The sequence below is a fragment of the Lepus europaeus genome, chromosome 9 (genome assembly GCF_033115175.1).
Source record: "Lepus europaeus isolate LE1 chromosome 9, mLepTim1.pri, whole genome shotgun sequence".
Taxonomy (NCBI): domain Eukaryota; kingdom Metazoa; phylum Chordata; class Mammalia; order Lagomorpha; family Leporidae; genus Lepus; species Lepus europaeus.
Window position 1 is genome coordinate 45,439,861 of NC_084835.1, and position 16,041 is coordinate 45,455,901.

Genomic DNA, 16,041 nt, shown 5'->3' on the forward strand with positions numbered 1-16,041 from the left:
CACTGTGTCAGTCCATAAATGCCTGCTCCTACTGGGACTGGGCCCGGCCTACACCAGGAGCTGGAAACTCAATCCCAGCCTCCCCCACGAGTGCCAGAGACCCAATGCTGGACTCAGCAGCACAACCTCCTAGGGTTCGTCCTGGCAGGGAGCTGAAGACAGGAACGTGGCCCGGTTTCCAACCCACGGACTGGGCTGCAGGATGTCAGCGTCCTACCTGGTATCTTAACTGCTATGCCAAATGCTTGCCCGTCAAAGTGACTGTCTATGAAGCGGATATATTTCCGGCACCAGCACTAGACCTGCTGGGTTAACCGTGTGCTTCTAAAAATGAAGGAGGGACCAAAAAAACCAGCACGCCTGCTCCTGAAGCGAGTCCTTAGGTACAGGTGTGCGTGTGTGCGTGTGCATGGGCGTGTGCACACACTGTAACTCAGATCTCCAATACAACAAACCGTGCAACAGAGGCGGCTGGCGCGGCGGCATACTTTTCACACTACGCTGACCACGGCACCCGCCCGGCTTGGCCCTGCCGCCTCTCCGTGAATGGGACAGCTCGCCATATGGGCGCAGACACTGAACAAGCTGTACAACTCTCGGCGACATGTGCCCGGGGGAATGTCCCCTATTACCACCACCTGCGCGGAGGCAATTGTGCTCTGTCTGTGCAGTGGCACCGAGGAGCCCATCAGAATGTTATTTTTGAGTACACACAGAAAGGAAAATTACAGTTAAGAGAATTCTCAGGCTAGCAGATCTGTTGCTCAATTCCCGAAATAGTTTCCCCAAGGAACGGTTATCTTCTGTATTCACGCAGGCAGAAGTGACAAGCTGGAACACATATTAACAACTTCCCTTTGTGGGCTTCCCCTATTGTTTTAATGAGGAGAATATACTTTATGATATACTTAGGACTTGGCCGATTACAAAGCGGGGGGGGGGGGGGGGGGACTTCAGGAACGCTATGCATATGTAACGCGCTCGTTTGCACGGCCCCAGTCTTGCAAACTGCCACTCAGCAGAGCCCCAGCTCCCTTGGAGAGACCTGCAGAGCCAGGCTACAGGGTAACACTAGCCGAAAATAACGGCTGCAGCAATGGGCTGGCACAGCAGTGCGGAAAAGACACTTTGTAAAGGAGCAAGCCGACTTCCATGAAGTCTCCGGAACAGGTACCCCACTCCACACCCTCTCCAGTATCTGGCTTCAGAACATGGGAAGCCTAGGTGCCATGTATTCCACAAGCACGATGGCCAATGGCACAACCTTCCCAAGCCACCCGGCCTTCTGGATGGAGATCCTTAGCTTCCCTGCTTGCATTTCTGGATGGTTCCGATGGCCACCAAAGATAATTTTCTCTTCATCCAAGCCAAGGAGTAAAGGTGTGCATTTCACTAAGAACGTGTTACAGGCAAAGGGTGAAAGCAAGCCAGTGCAATGGGTGAGGCCATCACAGGTCCCCAAAAGGTTGCTTCTTACTCTTCTGCCACGTGCTTTCTCCTCCAGCAGCCAGGAGGAGCACAAACGCTCAGAAAGCTACCGCGCGTCAGGGAGGAGGGAGCACAAGCCCTTCTACCCAAGTGCAAACACCCGCAAAACAGTTGGGTGCCAACAAAGGGATTTGGCAGAAAACTCGCATCAGCAACAGTAGCACATCAGGAAAGAATGTCTACCCTATGAGATCAAAGCAACTGGCGGGTGGGGAGGGGTCCAATTCTGGGAAGGGGGGGGCAGAATCTGGCATGTTAGACATGCAACAGCCTGTAGTTGCGATACATATTATACAAGATCCCGAGGGGGAAAAAAATTAAAGTCAACCAAACTTAAGAGAAACTTATAAAATGAACATGACTCTTCAGACCACTGATGTCATTTTATGGGAAAGCATTTATCATTTAAACACAATAAATAGGAAAAGATTTATAGAGTCTAATGATGCAGTGTTATGGTGAAAGGCACTTTATTGAGGTACGGCACAACAGCTGTTAGAGAATAATGGACGAGTTTTTTTTTCTTTTAATCACCCCACAAAGTGAACAGTCAAGAACACCCATAAACCTTTCCCTCATAGCATGCCAGTATTTTACAGATTTTCTCCCCTCACCTCCCTGTGCGTGTGAACAGCAGGCAGGGGTACAGCACCATGTGGCACAGCCCTGGAGCCCTCCCTCCTACAGCTGACACCCAGAAGCACGGGGCCGGGATGCACTGAGGCAGGTGGATCCCAGCTCTCCAGACATGCAACATGACCAGCCCACAGGGGGCTTCTGACACAGGGTACATGATGCTACCGAGAGTTTGTTTTGGAGAATAAGCACCGGTACTTTGTCCTCCGTAGTTGGCCAGGCTTACTTCTCTTTCCTGTTCCCCTATACCCAAGAGACAGTCTCCTGACTCCCAGCCCTGCAGAAAGTTGGGGGCAGGGAGAGGGGGGTGAACCAGCAATAGAGAATTTCTTCTAAGTATGGCTGCACAGACAGGTCTGGCCCCTGGCTGCAACCCCGAGAGGTTATGACCTGGCCTGTAGCCACTTGAGAGTCCCATCAAAAGCCTGGATTGGTTTTCATGAGCCACTCACCTGGAAACCACCAGAATGTGGCAGTCACTGGAAATACTGAGGGTCAGGGAGACCTTGGGAGCAGGCCCTGCATGGTCACTAAGTAGCAGTGTACTTGTGCAAGTTGCACAGTCATTCTGGGCCCCAGCTACACCAGCAGCACAAATGGAACAGTGCTCCAGAGGGTTATGGTGAAGATGAATGGGAAAATCAAGGTCAAGCCCTATGCCAAGTCCTTCCTGCACTGTGTCTAACCCCAAGTCACAGTTCAATAACTGTTAGCTACATGTATCACCACCACCATCTGTCAGGTCCTGGTTTCCTAAGAGAAACGAGAAGCTGGAAGAGGTTATGCCACAGAGCTACGGGGGAGCCAAAGTGCCAACCTCCAGCACAGGTCTCGCGGTAGCTGTTGAAAGGGACATGCTAGCTGCTGGGCCATGTCTGCAACATGTACTGAATTTGGTGGGGGCAAATTCTGGTCTTTCCAAATGGATCACAATCCAGGTAAACCGAACATGTTGCCGCCCTGCTTCTCAAACTTGACCGGGCAAGCCAACTCCCCCGGGGATAGGGCTACAAAGCAGGCTTGGGGTGTAGACCTTGAGTTTCCAAGAAGCTTCTAGGTTTTGATGGCAAAGCTATGGACCTGTAGTCTTTGAGTAGCAAGAATCTCGGGTATATGCGACGGCTACAAAATCTCACAGCCTGTCTCTGACCGACAGAATCCAAGTCGGCCTGAGAGAGGCAGAGAAAGCTGTGTGTTTAACAAGCACACCATAAGAACAGCATCGGGCCAGCTGACAGATGTAAACTTTATCTATGGATGGCCAGATATTAAATACTCCAACTACTCAAACTTGCCCTTGGAGCGTGAAGGTAGTCACGAATAGTATGTAAAGGGGTGTGACACTGTCCCCAGAGAGCTTTATTTACAAGAATCAACAGAGGGCCCAATTTGGCCAGGGGGTCTTAACCCACCAGTCTTTGTGAACAGATCACTTCTATGCTTAGCATGGCACTGGCAAGAAGTAACAGCAACAATTTTAAAGACAACTTGAGACAATCTGGCCCCAGGTTCCCCAAAATACTGTAATGGGAAAGAAAGATTTAGGATAGTTTGTTCAATGTTTCACTTCAAAAGAAATACAAAACAATATGACTTTTAAAAATTACAGTGAGAAAGGACTATCAGAGTAACAGGGGCTCGAATCTGCTTCTTAAATATCTGGCTTAACAAACCCTAAACCTTAGTGAGAGAATACGTAAAAAATAAAGAGTTGTATATCTCGAACAGTTCTGAGAACAAATTTCTAGGATTTTAGCAAATAATTCAAGAGCACCAACAGTTATTCATCAACACAGAATCCAGTTAAAAAACAACAACAAGCATATCCATGTTTCAAAATTCCCAGCCTTTTGAAAATAGCAGGACCCATAAACCCAAACGCTACTGTTACACAGCCAAATACGTGGCAATATGTCAAGAGGCCATAAATCAAAAACAGACACCGTGGATCACATGAGATTGTCCAAAAGTACACTGCCCCAGCAAAAACCTTCGGGGGTTATTTGAAGGCAGCTGCCAACCGTGGAGTGCAGAAAATGCAAGCAACTGGAATCCACGGGGCGACGTCAATGAATGAGAATGAGAATGAAGGGGACAGGAGGCAGGTCAGACCTTGGAGAGAAAAGCGCCCAGCCTGGGCCCGCTGTTGGCGAGAACAATGCGATGGCCTCAGAGCAAGCAGAGGCTGCGTGCACACCACCATCTTGGCAGAGGGCAAAGAAGCATTTTGCACCCGATGCAAAAGCCAGCCCTGAACCAACAGGTAGAGGAGCCATGAGTCAGGAAAACACCCAAGTCGTAAAATATCCACTGATGGTGGCTTGAGCCAAAGGCAAGAGGCTGGGAAGGATCAGAAAGAAGGGAGAATTTCTCATTTGGGCGCCAGAGGACAGCTGAAATAAAGACCATATGATGAGTTCAATGAGCAATCGCAAGATTTATAAGGCAGGAAGGAAAGGGAGGGAGGGTGCGTCAGGAGGGAGGCTTGTTTTGCATTTACCTGTGTGCATGTCCCACAAAAGGGGGGAGGGGTCAGTTTCTTCTTTCTGTACTGTTTCAGACCATAAATGATTTACATTTTGATAATCCCACCCACCTCCTCTTAGGGAAAGGCCATTTTCCTTTAAACGCAGTGATCTGCACACAGTAGGTTGTCAATAAATGTTTTGTGTAACTGAATTTAAGTTAAAAATGTCTTTTAAGGGCTCTGGGTAGAACTAACCATTCACTGCTAAGCTGAATGGAAACTTTAAAGTACTGTTTGAAAAGACACATCTGAATTTGGATCCTGCATATGTCCTGCGATTGTAGGTTACTAGTTATTTTACTTCTTTGAGTCAATATTCTCATCTGTAGAATGGGCACAACAACCTCTCGTGGATAAAATGAGACATCACTTCCTAGGCCAGTGTCTAGCACAGGCTCCGCACTAAGAAGGAACTGATCAAACGTGAGTTCCCTTCCCTTTCCCTCGTGTCCCCTAACAGAATGTGATACTTAGAATTTTAATTCAAGCAATTACTTAAGTAGTAACTGCTATTTGTATTTACATAACTGCTTTGATCCAGGAAGCTCAAAGGGCTTCACTAAATTTAGCATTTTAATAAATGTTTCATTTGCATTCTGTTATTCTGTTTACCCACACCAAAACTCAGAATTTTCTAGAGCGAGACAGACAGTTCAGGAAACCGGACAGAAACTCCTCCTCCGCTGGCCAGCCAGGCCTGGGTATTGTCCATTTACCTCTGAAGTTGAGATCCCCTGCTTTCTGGGGAATACGACAGTGGGAGGCTGTAGTGCACCTGCTACCTCTTGAAGCTCCCCTCCAGCTTCAGCCCACTGAACCCGATCCTTTCAGGTACAAACAGAGGTATGTGAATTTATATGTAATCAGCACCATAAACATCACGACATTGTAGAGAGAAACCCCGAAGCACGGAACGCAGGGCACCAGCACTGAATTCTAATGATGCCGCCTGTCCGTGACCGCACGGGGCCAGGATCTTAACAAGCCTTGATTTGAGCACTGGCATCCACCCCACAAATCACATGGGCCGCCCCCCGTCACAGTGCTGAATGCTGATAAATGCGCCCCCCGCTCTGCACAACAGGGATGTGGGTTTCCACTGGCAATCTTCACCAAAGTGTGTTTTTTCCCCCTCTCTACACTCCAGGGTTTACCCTGAATGATTTAATTATAATTTTCCTTGTGTAAGACAAATTAAAGAGGAGAGGAGGAGTGTCGTGCCAAGCACATTATTTATCTCTTTAACAGATTGCAGCTCACCAAACCCCAGAGCTGTGGCTGCGGCGGCGGCTGCTCCTGGGAGCCGGCCCAACGCATGGGGCAGGAGAGCGGGCGAGGAGGGTGCTGGTGGCATGGAAAGCCGCAACCCAGGTGAGACTGCTGGACACCGCACTCCTGCAGCTAGCAAACAAAACCAGTCACGGTGCCACCTGCGTCCCACAGGTTCTCCCCCAGGGACAGCTCCCGGTCCCTTTCAGAAAGGATTCTTAAAGCTGCTAACTCCGAGTGGAGCCGGTGGGGTGAGCTTATGACTTAGCGGGGCAGGAGCTCTTGCTTGTTCAGATCTGGCTGCGCAGCACAGGAGGGGAAAGGATCACACAGAACTCCGGCGGGGAGTGGGGGTGGGGGGGAGCCCGGAAGGACACATCTGCTACACACGCATGCTGACTATGGGATAAAACTTCCCCAGGGCTGGGACTAGGAACTGCAGAGCCAATCCACAGCTCACTGCACAAGTAAGAACATACTTCTACAGCGCTATAGTGACAGCTTTTCTTCTTCTTCTTTTTTTTAAACCATTTTCTATTACTTAAACTGGATATCACACTTGTGATTTTTAAATTAACCATAATAAGGTAATGACACATAATATTCATTTTAAGTACCTATATATACACAGCTGGCTAGCTAATAATTGATTTTTTAATGATCAATTCCATAAACTTAAAACTTTTACATTTTTTTAACTTAAAGTGCTCATTTGTCTTGTCTTAGCTCCATTCATTCCGTTAAAATGTGCTGACTCGAATTTTCTTTTAATCCAGCCACGTCTAAGAATCTACCAGATAATATAAACTGAGAGATTCAAGAGATTAGCTGGCGGCGTGTAATTTCACACTTGCTTCCTCCCTGCCTGTGTGATTTGAAAACTCAGCCTGTTTGGGCATCCAGAAGAAGGTTCACTGGAGTCTGAACTCTCTTCCGATCCACATTCTGATGCAGGCATGCACTGTACTGCAGGTCCAGCACAGCTTCCGTCCACACAAATAAGGACGAGGAGAAACAACAACAACAAAACCAAGCCAGCTCTGTCTCCTGGAATGGGACTGGCTCTCAGATCCGAAAGACATGAAGAGACCTATTCTTCCCCTGCCTGCCTTCTTGCCAATCTATCACCCGACTGCAGATCCATAACCTCTCAGAAGGAAACTGAGCACAGTGCGTCTCAACAAGAAGAGTTTTCTGTGTCACAGGAAATCTGGGCAGGCTCCACAAGGGCCGACGAGATTGCAACGAATACCTTAAGTGCATCCCTGGGCATTCTTCAGTGTGTGGGCTCCCCTGCTTATGGATAAAGCTGTAATTCAATCACTCCGCAGTCAATGGACAGCATCTACCTTAGGACATCAAAAGCAAGCACAGCAAAGGACGACAGCCTAGAACCTTTTCCTGAAAGCTATTTAGGATCTTCTGTTTCTTTAAAAAAAAAAAAAAAAAAAAAAAAAAAAGACATCGCAAGCAATTATAAAGTCAGAGCTAAGATCGGCTTCCAGACACCTCTATCTATCCTCACTGGGAAAGAACAGAAGCCAAATTGCACCTGATGGCTCCACAGATTCCTTCTGTCCACCACTCTAGTCTTCAAAGTCTCCTAAGCTGATTTGTTTAAACATCTTTCAGTTCTTCCACGTCTGCCACCGAAAAATCATCTCCAGGGTAGCTGCACATTCTGGTAACCTCTCATGGCTATTAGGCCTGCATGTGATACATGAACACGTGTGTGCGTGTGTGTACAGTCACATGTCGCTTAACAGGGGGCGCACGTTCTATGAAATGTGACATCAGACTTCATTATTATGTGAACATCAAGAAGTGCTCTTACACTGACCCAGGTAGTAAAGTGACACACACATACACACACGTACACATTTAGGACATACAGACTTAGGTGTATGTGTATACACACACAGTGCAGGCCACCGCTCCTAGCGCCACGATGCACAACACGAGACTAAAACAAGCATATCGAAAATGACTTAATCCACAGATGCAGTAAGCACAAGATAGATATATATATAAGTGAGCGTAACATGGCATACTGTTTTACAGAAAGCTTAAAAAAAAAAGTAGAAGGAGCACACTCTAAAACAACGATGCAAAGTACAGTGTGGTCAATATGTAAAGCAGTACCAGCCATGTACCACTGCTACCCAGTACTACACTTGATACCTCATTGTGTACGCTATATTTTCCTATGAGAGGCAGCACAGCAGGTGTGTGTCCACCAGCCAAACCGCATACTCACGACTCACACATAAGCCACGCCGTGTCCCACAACATCACAATGGCCACACACTTGTCACCAGGCAATAGGAATTCTTCAGCTCCACCGTGTTCCTCAGGGACCAACACTGCATATGCAGGCCAGCACGGACTGGAACACCATGTACGCGGCACAGGTCTGCGTACACGTGGGCTCTTCAAAAAGGTCCCAAAACATGGATGTTACCTTTTTTTTTTTTTTTTGGAAGATTTACTTATTTTATTTAAAAAGCAGAGTTCAGACAGAGAGAGGGAGAAGCAGAGAGAGAGAGGGAGATCTTCCATCCGTAGGTTCACTCCCCAAATGGCCTCAACAGTCAGGGCCGGGCCAGGCCGAAGCCAGGAGCTTCATTCAGGTCTCCAACATGCGTGCAGGGGCCCATGGACCTGGGCCACCTTCTGCTGCTTTTTCAGGCACATTAGCCGGGAGCTGGATCGGAAGTGGAACAGCCACGACTTGAACTGGTACCCATGTGGATGCTGATGTCAAAAGTGGCCGCTTAACTCACTGTGCCACCACGGTAGTCCTAGACACTATCTTTTCATTTCATTTTCTGTACACTTTTTCAAGTACCCTTGTGTGTTCAAGGTGATCTTTTTTTTTCTTAAGATTTATTCATTTATATTTGAAAGATAGAGTGACAGAAAGAGGAAGAAATATTTTTCTGGTAGAAAGATGCACACCTTAACCAGTAGACCTAATATTTTCAGGAATGTATGAAGTTGTATTTGTAATTGCTTAACTGAAACATATAATTAAAAATTTTTCACTGACTTTTATATTTAAAAACAAAGACAAGCATTTGCCTTTTCCTGATGGAAATGGTGCTTACTACCACACACTACTCTTAAGATTTCTTTTTTCCTATATGTGGCAGCTCTGCATATGAAATGCACAGGAAACAGTGTAAAAATAGTAAACTGGAAAAACTTTTCAATTTTAGGAGCATTAAATATTCTGCTTTTGAAAACCTTTCAACAGCAGTATTAATGCTTCTGGGGGCTATGATACAGTAACACGAAAGTCACAGCTTTATGTTCCTAGAGCTCCCGGCTCACATGATGTATTCCAGATCTCCCAAATAACTTCAGCTTCACCTAACAGTCATGTGATGCTCAGGAAAGATAGAAGATATCAAATCCCAACTTCCCAACAAGAACGGGGGGCAGAAATGACACTATGGCGCGGTACCCTGCAGGCCCTGCTGTGCCATGCTGGTTTGCACACGTGCACGCGCCGGGCCCTTGCATCTCTCCATCCTTCACCCCCTCACTCGGTGTGTGCATGGACAGGGCCACATGCCGAGTGGACACAAAGATGGCCAAGCTGGGCTCCCTGCCTTCCTTGGGGACCGTGTGGAATCATGTATGCTCTCTGCTTACTCAAACCATGAGTCACAGTTGCCCCACAGCAGTCGCTACTATCCTCTCAAGAGCGAGTTCAGCTCACAGGGAGTGAGCCCTGGCCCAAAGAGAAGACCTGGGAGCCATGAGAGCCAGCCCATTCAATGAGGAACCATACGACCTCTGCCCAGGTCCCCAGGCTGGGAGCTCATCTTCCTCGTGGAAAAGGCAACAACAGTTAGACGCTTCACACCCAAACCATCCTGAATGTATTCTTACGCAACTACAGGCACATGCCAATCACATGCATCCAATGAGGGATCAGGAGCTAGGGCGAGGCCAGGCCACCCACTCCTCCTGACGCTAAGGACGCCGTGGACACCAGTCCGTGGCTCGCTCCTACCTTTCCCTTTTGGGAGTGTGGACTGAGAGCTGTCCGTTGGTAGAGGCATGTGGGTTCATTATTAAGGAGGTCTTGGAAGGTGCAGAGGAGGAGACGCAGGTCGTGGTCAGGTCCAGGCTGCTGTGGTTGTTGCCTGGGGTCTCCTCTGCAGGATGAGCGCTTGTCACTTCTTTCCAGAGCTGCTGCAGTTCTGTTGGAATCATGCCTGAAACAAACAAATTGGATAATTAAATCAATTAACAGCTAATTCCGTCCTCTTCAAACAGTAATTAAATCAAAGAGTCAGTAAACAAAGCCTAGTGTTCAGGGGGGGGAGGTTTTTTTTTTGGTGTGTGCAGGTTTTCCCCTCCCTCCCTTCCAACCAAGGCAAACAGGGACGTAATAGGCATGTCCTCCCACAGAGCAGCGAGCTCAAGTGCCCTCATCACACGTACGAGACGCTCAGGAAAAGGAGTCCTGAGCACAGCAGCGACAGCTTCTGTCCATCCAGACCGCTGCTCTTCACTTTTTTTTTTTTTTTGGGGGGGGGGGGGCACAGTAAAAAGATGCACACCTTCCTTTCAGACACAAAGAAGGCTCAAAATAAATTTGTTCAACTGTACTATTTGACAACAGGAACCCCAAAATGAGTAATTTTTGTGCTTAAGTCTTAAATGATGACAAATAGCTTTGTTATTAAATATAGTTTTTATTAATCACTTTTAGACATAAATTATGAATTCATATCGTCTTCCTGAAATGCTTTTCAACTTTTAACAGTCAAATTGATTATACTATGATTATTTCATTAACACACCTATCTTCCTCATTAATTTTGGTTTCTAGTACCACATGCTTAATTGATGGATGTGTCTACTGAAAAACTGCGTAACTTTTTATACAAGTAACACTATTATTACTGTCATTTCTTAGATCAATGCTAATGAACCATTACAGAATAAAAGGAAAACGTAAAATAAACTGGGAGTAATAAAGTTCCCCGGTTTTTTAAGGAGGTCAGCATGGACACGGGTTTTAAGGAGGAAATGTCAGCCTGTATTTTCCCCCCAAGAGGAGACAGAATCAGCCTGCCAGTCTCACTACCGTGGGCTCCTGGTCCTCAGCTCGGGATCTCCAGACCCCAGCCCAGTGCCTGCTCTGTGCATGCACGCACGGGAGAGAGCCGCCCTGGACGGGAACTAACAAACATCAAGGACAGCCCCGAGCAGCAGCAGCTTCCTCTGGAAGAGCACTGGTGAGAAATCATAAACCCTGCGCGCCAGAAGGCAGCCCCACACCAGACCTGGACGTCTGGATGGCGGCTCATTGTTTTGCTCAACTGTGACACAGCCAGCCCCCAAAGCCTGCCATTTGCTGAGTACACGCAGCAGCCGAAACAGGCATGTTTCTTACCAAACCCAAGGTATTGAATTAAAAAAGAAGGCTGTGTGCATTATATTCATTTGAAACACATAATAAAAAATGCCAAGGTCTAAATTTAATTTATTTTTGTCATTTAGAATACAATGGATAGATAATCATCTCAATGTGATCAGCCAAACATCTTTACTTTGCTAAACTGTTAAAGATTTTAATTATGCTAGCATTGGAGAGCACTGGTCTAATGAGGCGATGGACTCCAGAGAATCCGAGTGGTTAAGAACTGTGAAATGAGTCTGATAGGATTTTTTTATATTCACCGTGGATCGTTTGCATATCAAAGAGGAGTAAATTATTGCACAGCGGACCAATAACCTTCCCCGCCTTTCTGAGAGGAGCCTTAACAAAAACAGTTGGTCTCTCCTAACAGTTCTCCACGAAAATGTTCAAATGCTCAAGTCTTTGCAATTAATATATATTATAAAGGAGGCTTCAGATGATACATTAAGTGGTCAGACATTCTTAGGACACATCCTCGACAGCCACGTTGGTTTTCTTCTCCCTTCATAAAAATCAAATGCCAATTATATTTTGATGGATTTTGTCCCAAATGAGCATTTAGTTATTAGGCATATTCAATTATTACTTGTCCCCTGAAATTAAACCTCGGAGGCAAATTAAACAAAGAGAAAGGTCACTACACAATCCCAAGTCCGGTGTTGCTGCATCTGGGCTATTATTTTCAAACACCTCTCCGAGTGACAGGTGGGACGGCCCTGTAGCTAGCGGGCCTGGCACTGTGGTCTGCACACCAACAATTACCTGTGAGCGTGACAGGGACCCTCTGACCAACCGTTTATCCAACTGAAACAGGGCTGAAGGGCTTGTCTGCTAAGGGTAGCGCACTGATACAAACCCACACAGGTCAACACCAGCTTCTATTTTGTAGGGAGTCAACGTCCGAAAAGAACAAGCTGCCTGTTTTTCAACTCAAACCAATTGATTTCCGGGTCAGCTGCACGGGAAGAACCGGGTTCTAACAACCGTGTTGACTGACACCTTCTTCCCTCAGAGAAACGCAGCACTTTCGGAGCTGTTTTCTAAGTGAGCTCTTTATCCCACAAACACAGCCAAGGGCAAATGCATGACCACTTGTTACACCTCCAGAGTACACTCGTGGAGCTCTGCTCTCTGTGTACGCCAACGGGATGGCAAACTGGTCCCACCGTCGACAGGGGAAAAATGATAAACAAAGCAGGAACTCAGTGAGTGACAGCCAGCAGTACTTTAGGGCCCAATTTCTACGTGATCATTGCCTTCACAAACACTCTCATCGGACTTAACAGAAAAGCTGTCAAATCATTCTTTTCCATCAATGCTACACCCCAGTAGCGACGTCTACCTGTTAGTTCACGAATGCTACCGACCAACATGCTATTATTGGACAGCCAAGATCTCAGGACAGGATCTAAGACAGCTAAAAGGGAGGTGAGTCACTCACCAGAACAAATGGGTATCAAATCTCCAGTGAGCAAGATGGGGGAGCCAGAGGAATAGTCCCAGGTTAAACAAACCCATTCACAGGTACATAACCAAGCATGCAATTTGCTCCTATCTGGAGTTTACCTTTGAAAAACTAAAAGGTCAGGATGAAACTGAAGGAATCTCTCTATATGAAATTAAGGGCTTTAGGAAGGATCACATCTTTAAGGAGATCAGGTTGAAAAAGATATGCTAGCTGCATAAAACAGAGAGAAGGCCCCACAATAACCTTTAAGCCAGTAGAAAGCATCCCCCCATATCATCACAGGAGACCTTCAGGACTGAAAACAAGGACTTCAAATCACATCGCTGTATCTGTCTCTGTACTCTGACACTGACACGCATATTTGAGGTAGCTTAGCAAGGCCACAAGCTGGTATGTAAAACAATCCTGGCTTTAATTACAAAGAGGGCATTCCCAGCACTTTCCACACACAACTCCTATGCCTTGGTGCTTTTCCAGGACAACTGGTCCCTTCATTATAAAAGAAAATGCAGGCACAGGTTTAAAAAATGTATGTTGTGGGGACAGTTGACAGATTACTGTTCATGGAACTCAATTTTACAACCCCAGGTATCACTGGCTGGAAGACAAACAGAGTTGATCAACCTTTTTTTGTCCTTGTACATCCATACCCAGGTGACCATGTTCAAGCAAGCAGAAAGTTGATTTAAACCTCATAATGACATCAGTTTTAAGCCATCATCTCTCTGATAAAAAAGAATTGTGTCGTAGTCCAACATGACTGAATTCTCAAGCCACTGGGGCGAGGGGTTGGGGGTGGACAGAGCCAAGCTCCTGATTCGTAAGAGAAGGCAGTGATACTGCAAGAACTTGATTCCAGAGATCGTGGTATTTACATGTGTACCATCTTGGGTGTACCTTTGGACCCTCTTTAGATTTTCAATAGGCTTCCTGCTTACGTAGAAGGGGCTAGTAGTTAGAGCAGACTGCTAAGCATATCAATCAATGCCACGACTAGTGAATTACCCACTGGTGTCTCTGATATGTTACTGCAGAGATTACACTTCATGCATCACCACATTCATTTCTTTCACATTACACATGAGCTTGTCTTGTCACTGCCCAATTGCCCTCTTTTGGACAGCTTAACTGATGTACTATAACAATGGACCTTAAGCAAACTTAATAAGTACAGGAGTGATGGGAAAAGACGAGAGAGGCTGAAACCGGAGTCCGGCAGGTGTGTCAGGACAGCCTGCCATGTTCCCAACAATAAACTCGAAGGTGTAATTAACATTTTGCAAGGACAAAAATACATTAGTCGATGTGTTCTTTCTTTTCCCCCCTTGTATTGCTCAGGTACCGAACCTTCTATCTGGACAGCAATGGAGGAGATACTAGCGTTGTACCAAACACTGGAGCACTCGGGGCGGAAAGGGAGCTTGGGGGCAAGACAGAAGGTCAAGGAGGAAAAAAGACATGGTCTCAACATTAAAAACAAAAACAAAAATTAAGGGGAAAAAAAAACCCTCAAGGGACATAAGCTGGGTGTGGTAGACTCAAGAGAGCAGATTTAAACACAGACATGCACGCCTCACTGGCTCCACTCGACACACCAAAGATACCAAACAAATGACGGGGCCTTAAGCAACACAAAGGAGGTTCTACCTTGTAAGGCTTGAGTGTCCAGCCTTTGAGACACACACACACAAACACACACTCACACTCTCACGTCCATATGTACAAGAGTTGAAAGGGCTGGGAACCTTAAGGTAGCCAACTGGAATCCATCCTACCACTTGGGGAATGGGGACAATCATATTTCAAAACCCAGATGGGACACCTTTTCCCTCCCTCCTAGTTATAAACAATCCATTCGCCTTTACATTACACACGTCAGTGAGGGCTGCTTAAACAAGTGTCCCGGGTTCCTACACGTCCCAGCACCTCACACCTTTACTACACATCATCAGTGGCTTTTCCAAAGTCATTCACTACATCTACTAAATCCTGCTACTTTTCAACAAACCCCAGTGTCTGAGAACAAACTAGACCTGGAGAGGGTGGGTACCTGTACTGATCAGCGTGAACCTCACTCACTCAACAGTCAACAGTTGGAAGGTGGCAAAAGGAACACAAAGGAGAGAGAAAGGAACCTGGAACAACAAACAACCTTGGTTTCTAACAGATTCGGCTCATTTGCAGAACAGTAAACTTGTATTTATCCCAAAACAATAAAAACTGGCATTTTATAAAGTGTCACTAAGATCTACAATTGGACAAGCTACATGATTATAAAATACACCTTTCAATGACTAACAATAGCCTTCTAGAAAAATACCTCTGGGGTTCCAAAGCAAAAGGCTAGAGGATCCCAGTAAAATGCTCAACAAGTGCAAAGTAGCGCTTTACCCTACTGAAAGAACCCACAACATTTGCACTCCAAATCTTCATGCTGGCACCAGCAGACTCTTCAACTTCCACAAAGGTTGGTTAGTCGCTCCCTAAGGTTGTTTTTGGTTTGTTTGTTTTTTCTGTTTCTATATGCATGCCTGAGAGGACCATTTCCTTACTGAGAAGTTGGGGTACACCAAGACACCCACCCCCGCCTCCACCCCAAGTCTTCACAGGGCTGTGCCTGCCGGGTACAAATGCCTACCTTGCGCAAGAGGTTGAAGGGGAAGGGTGGGCTGCCCGGGCTGAATTGTTAGAAGGCCTTGGCGTTGCAAAGACAGGAGGTGCTGCTGCTGTAACTGCTGCATCTGTAGAAGCTGCTGCTGAAAAGCCAACTGCTGGGTAGCCACCTGCTGTTGCTGTAAGAAATCAGGAGGGGAAAAAAATGAGATGGCCACTTCCCAAGGAAGGTGCAGAGTATGGACGTGTGACCCCTCACCACCATGGCTGAATTATACCTAGAGTGGGCACGAGAGCTCGGGGAGGTCTCAGCTCCAGCACTCCCAGGGGAGTGAGGGGCGAGGGTGGTCCTTTCCCCTTGCCAGCTACCAGAGAAAAATAATCGCTCGGCCCAGCCAGCTTCCCGTACACTTTGAAAGCCCGAGTTCTGTAGGCAGGTGTGAACTTTCAGAACGTCAGATTTTTTTTCCTTGCTCACACTAGAAAGAAGACCTGATCACTCTGTCCTGGAGGGATTTGAACCCTGAACCTCCGAGGTGTAAAAAGAACAAGTTGCCTCCCTCTCCGCCAGCACCGGCAGCAGCTTTTAACTACTCTGTT

At 46.6% G+C, this 16,041-nt stretch overlaps 1 protein-coding gene across 6 annotated transcripts in view; it reads right to left on the reverse strand.

Moving 5' to 3' along the window:
• FOXP1 (forkhead box P1) overlaps window positions 1-16,041 on the reverse strand; it is a 625,834-nt gene that overhangs the window by 73,568 nt on the left and 536,225 nt on the right. For all 6 annotated transcript variants that reach the window (XM_062201264.1, XM_062201263.1, XM_062201262.1 and 3 more), the window contains 2 exons: window positions 15,467-15,620; window positions 9,942-10,146 (listed from right to left, as the gene is read on the reverse strand). In XM_062201264.1, the coding sequence (XP_062057248.1) occupies window positions 9,942-10,146; window positions 15,467-15,620 (359 nt within the window). The remainder of the gene's footprint in view (window positions 1-9,941; window positions 10,147-15,466; window positions 15,621-16,041) is intronic.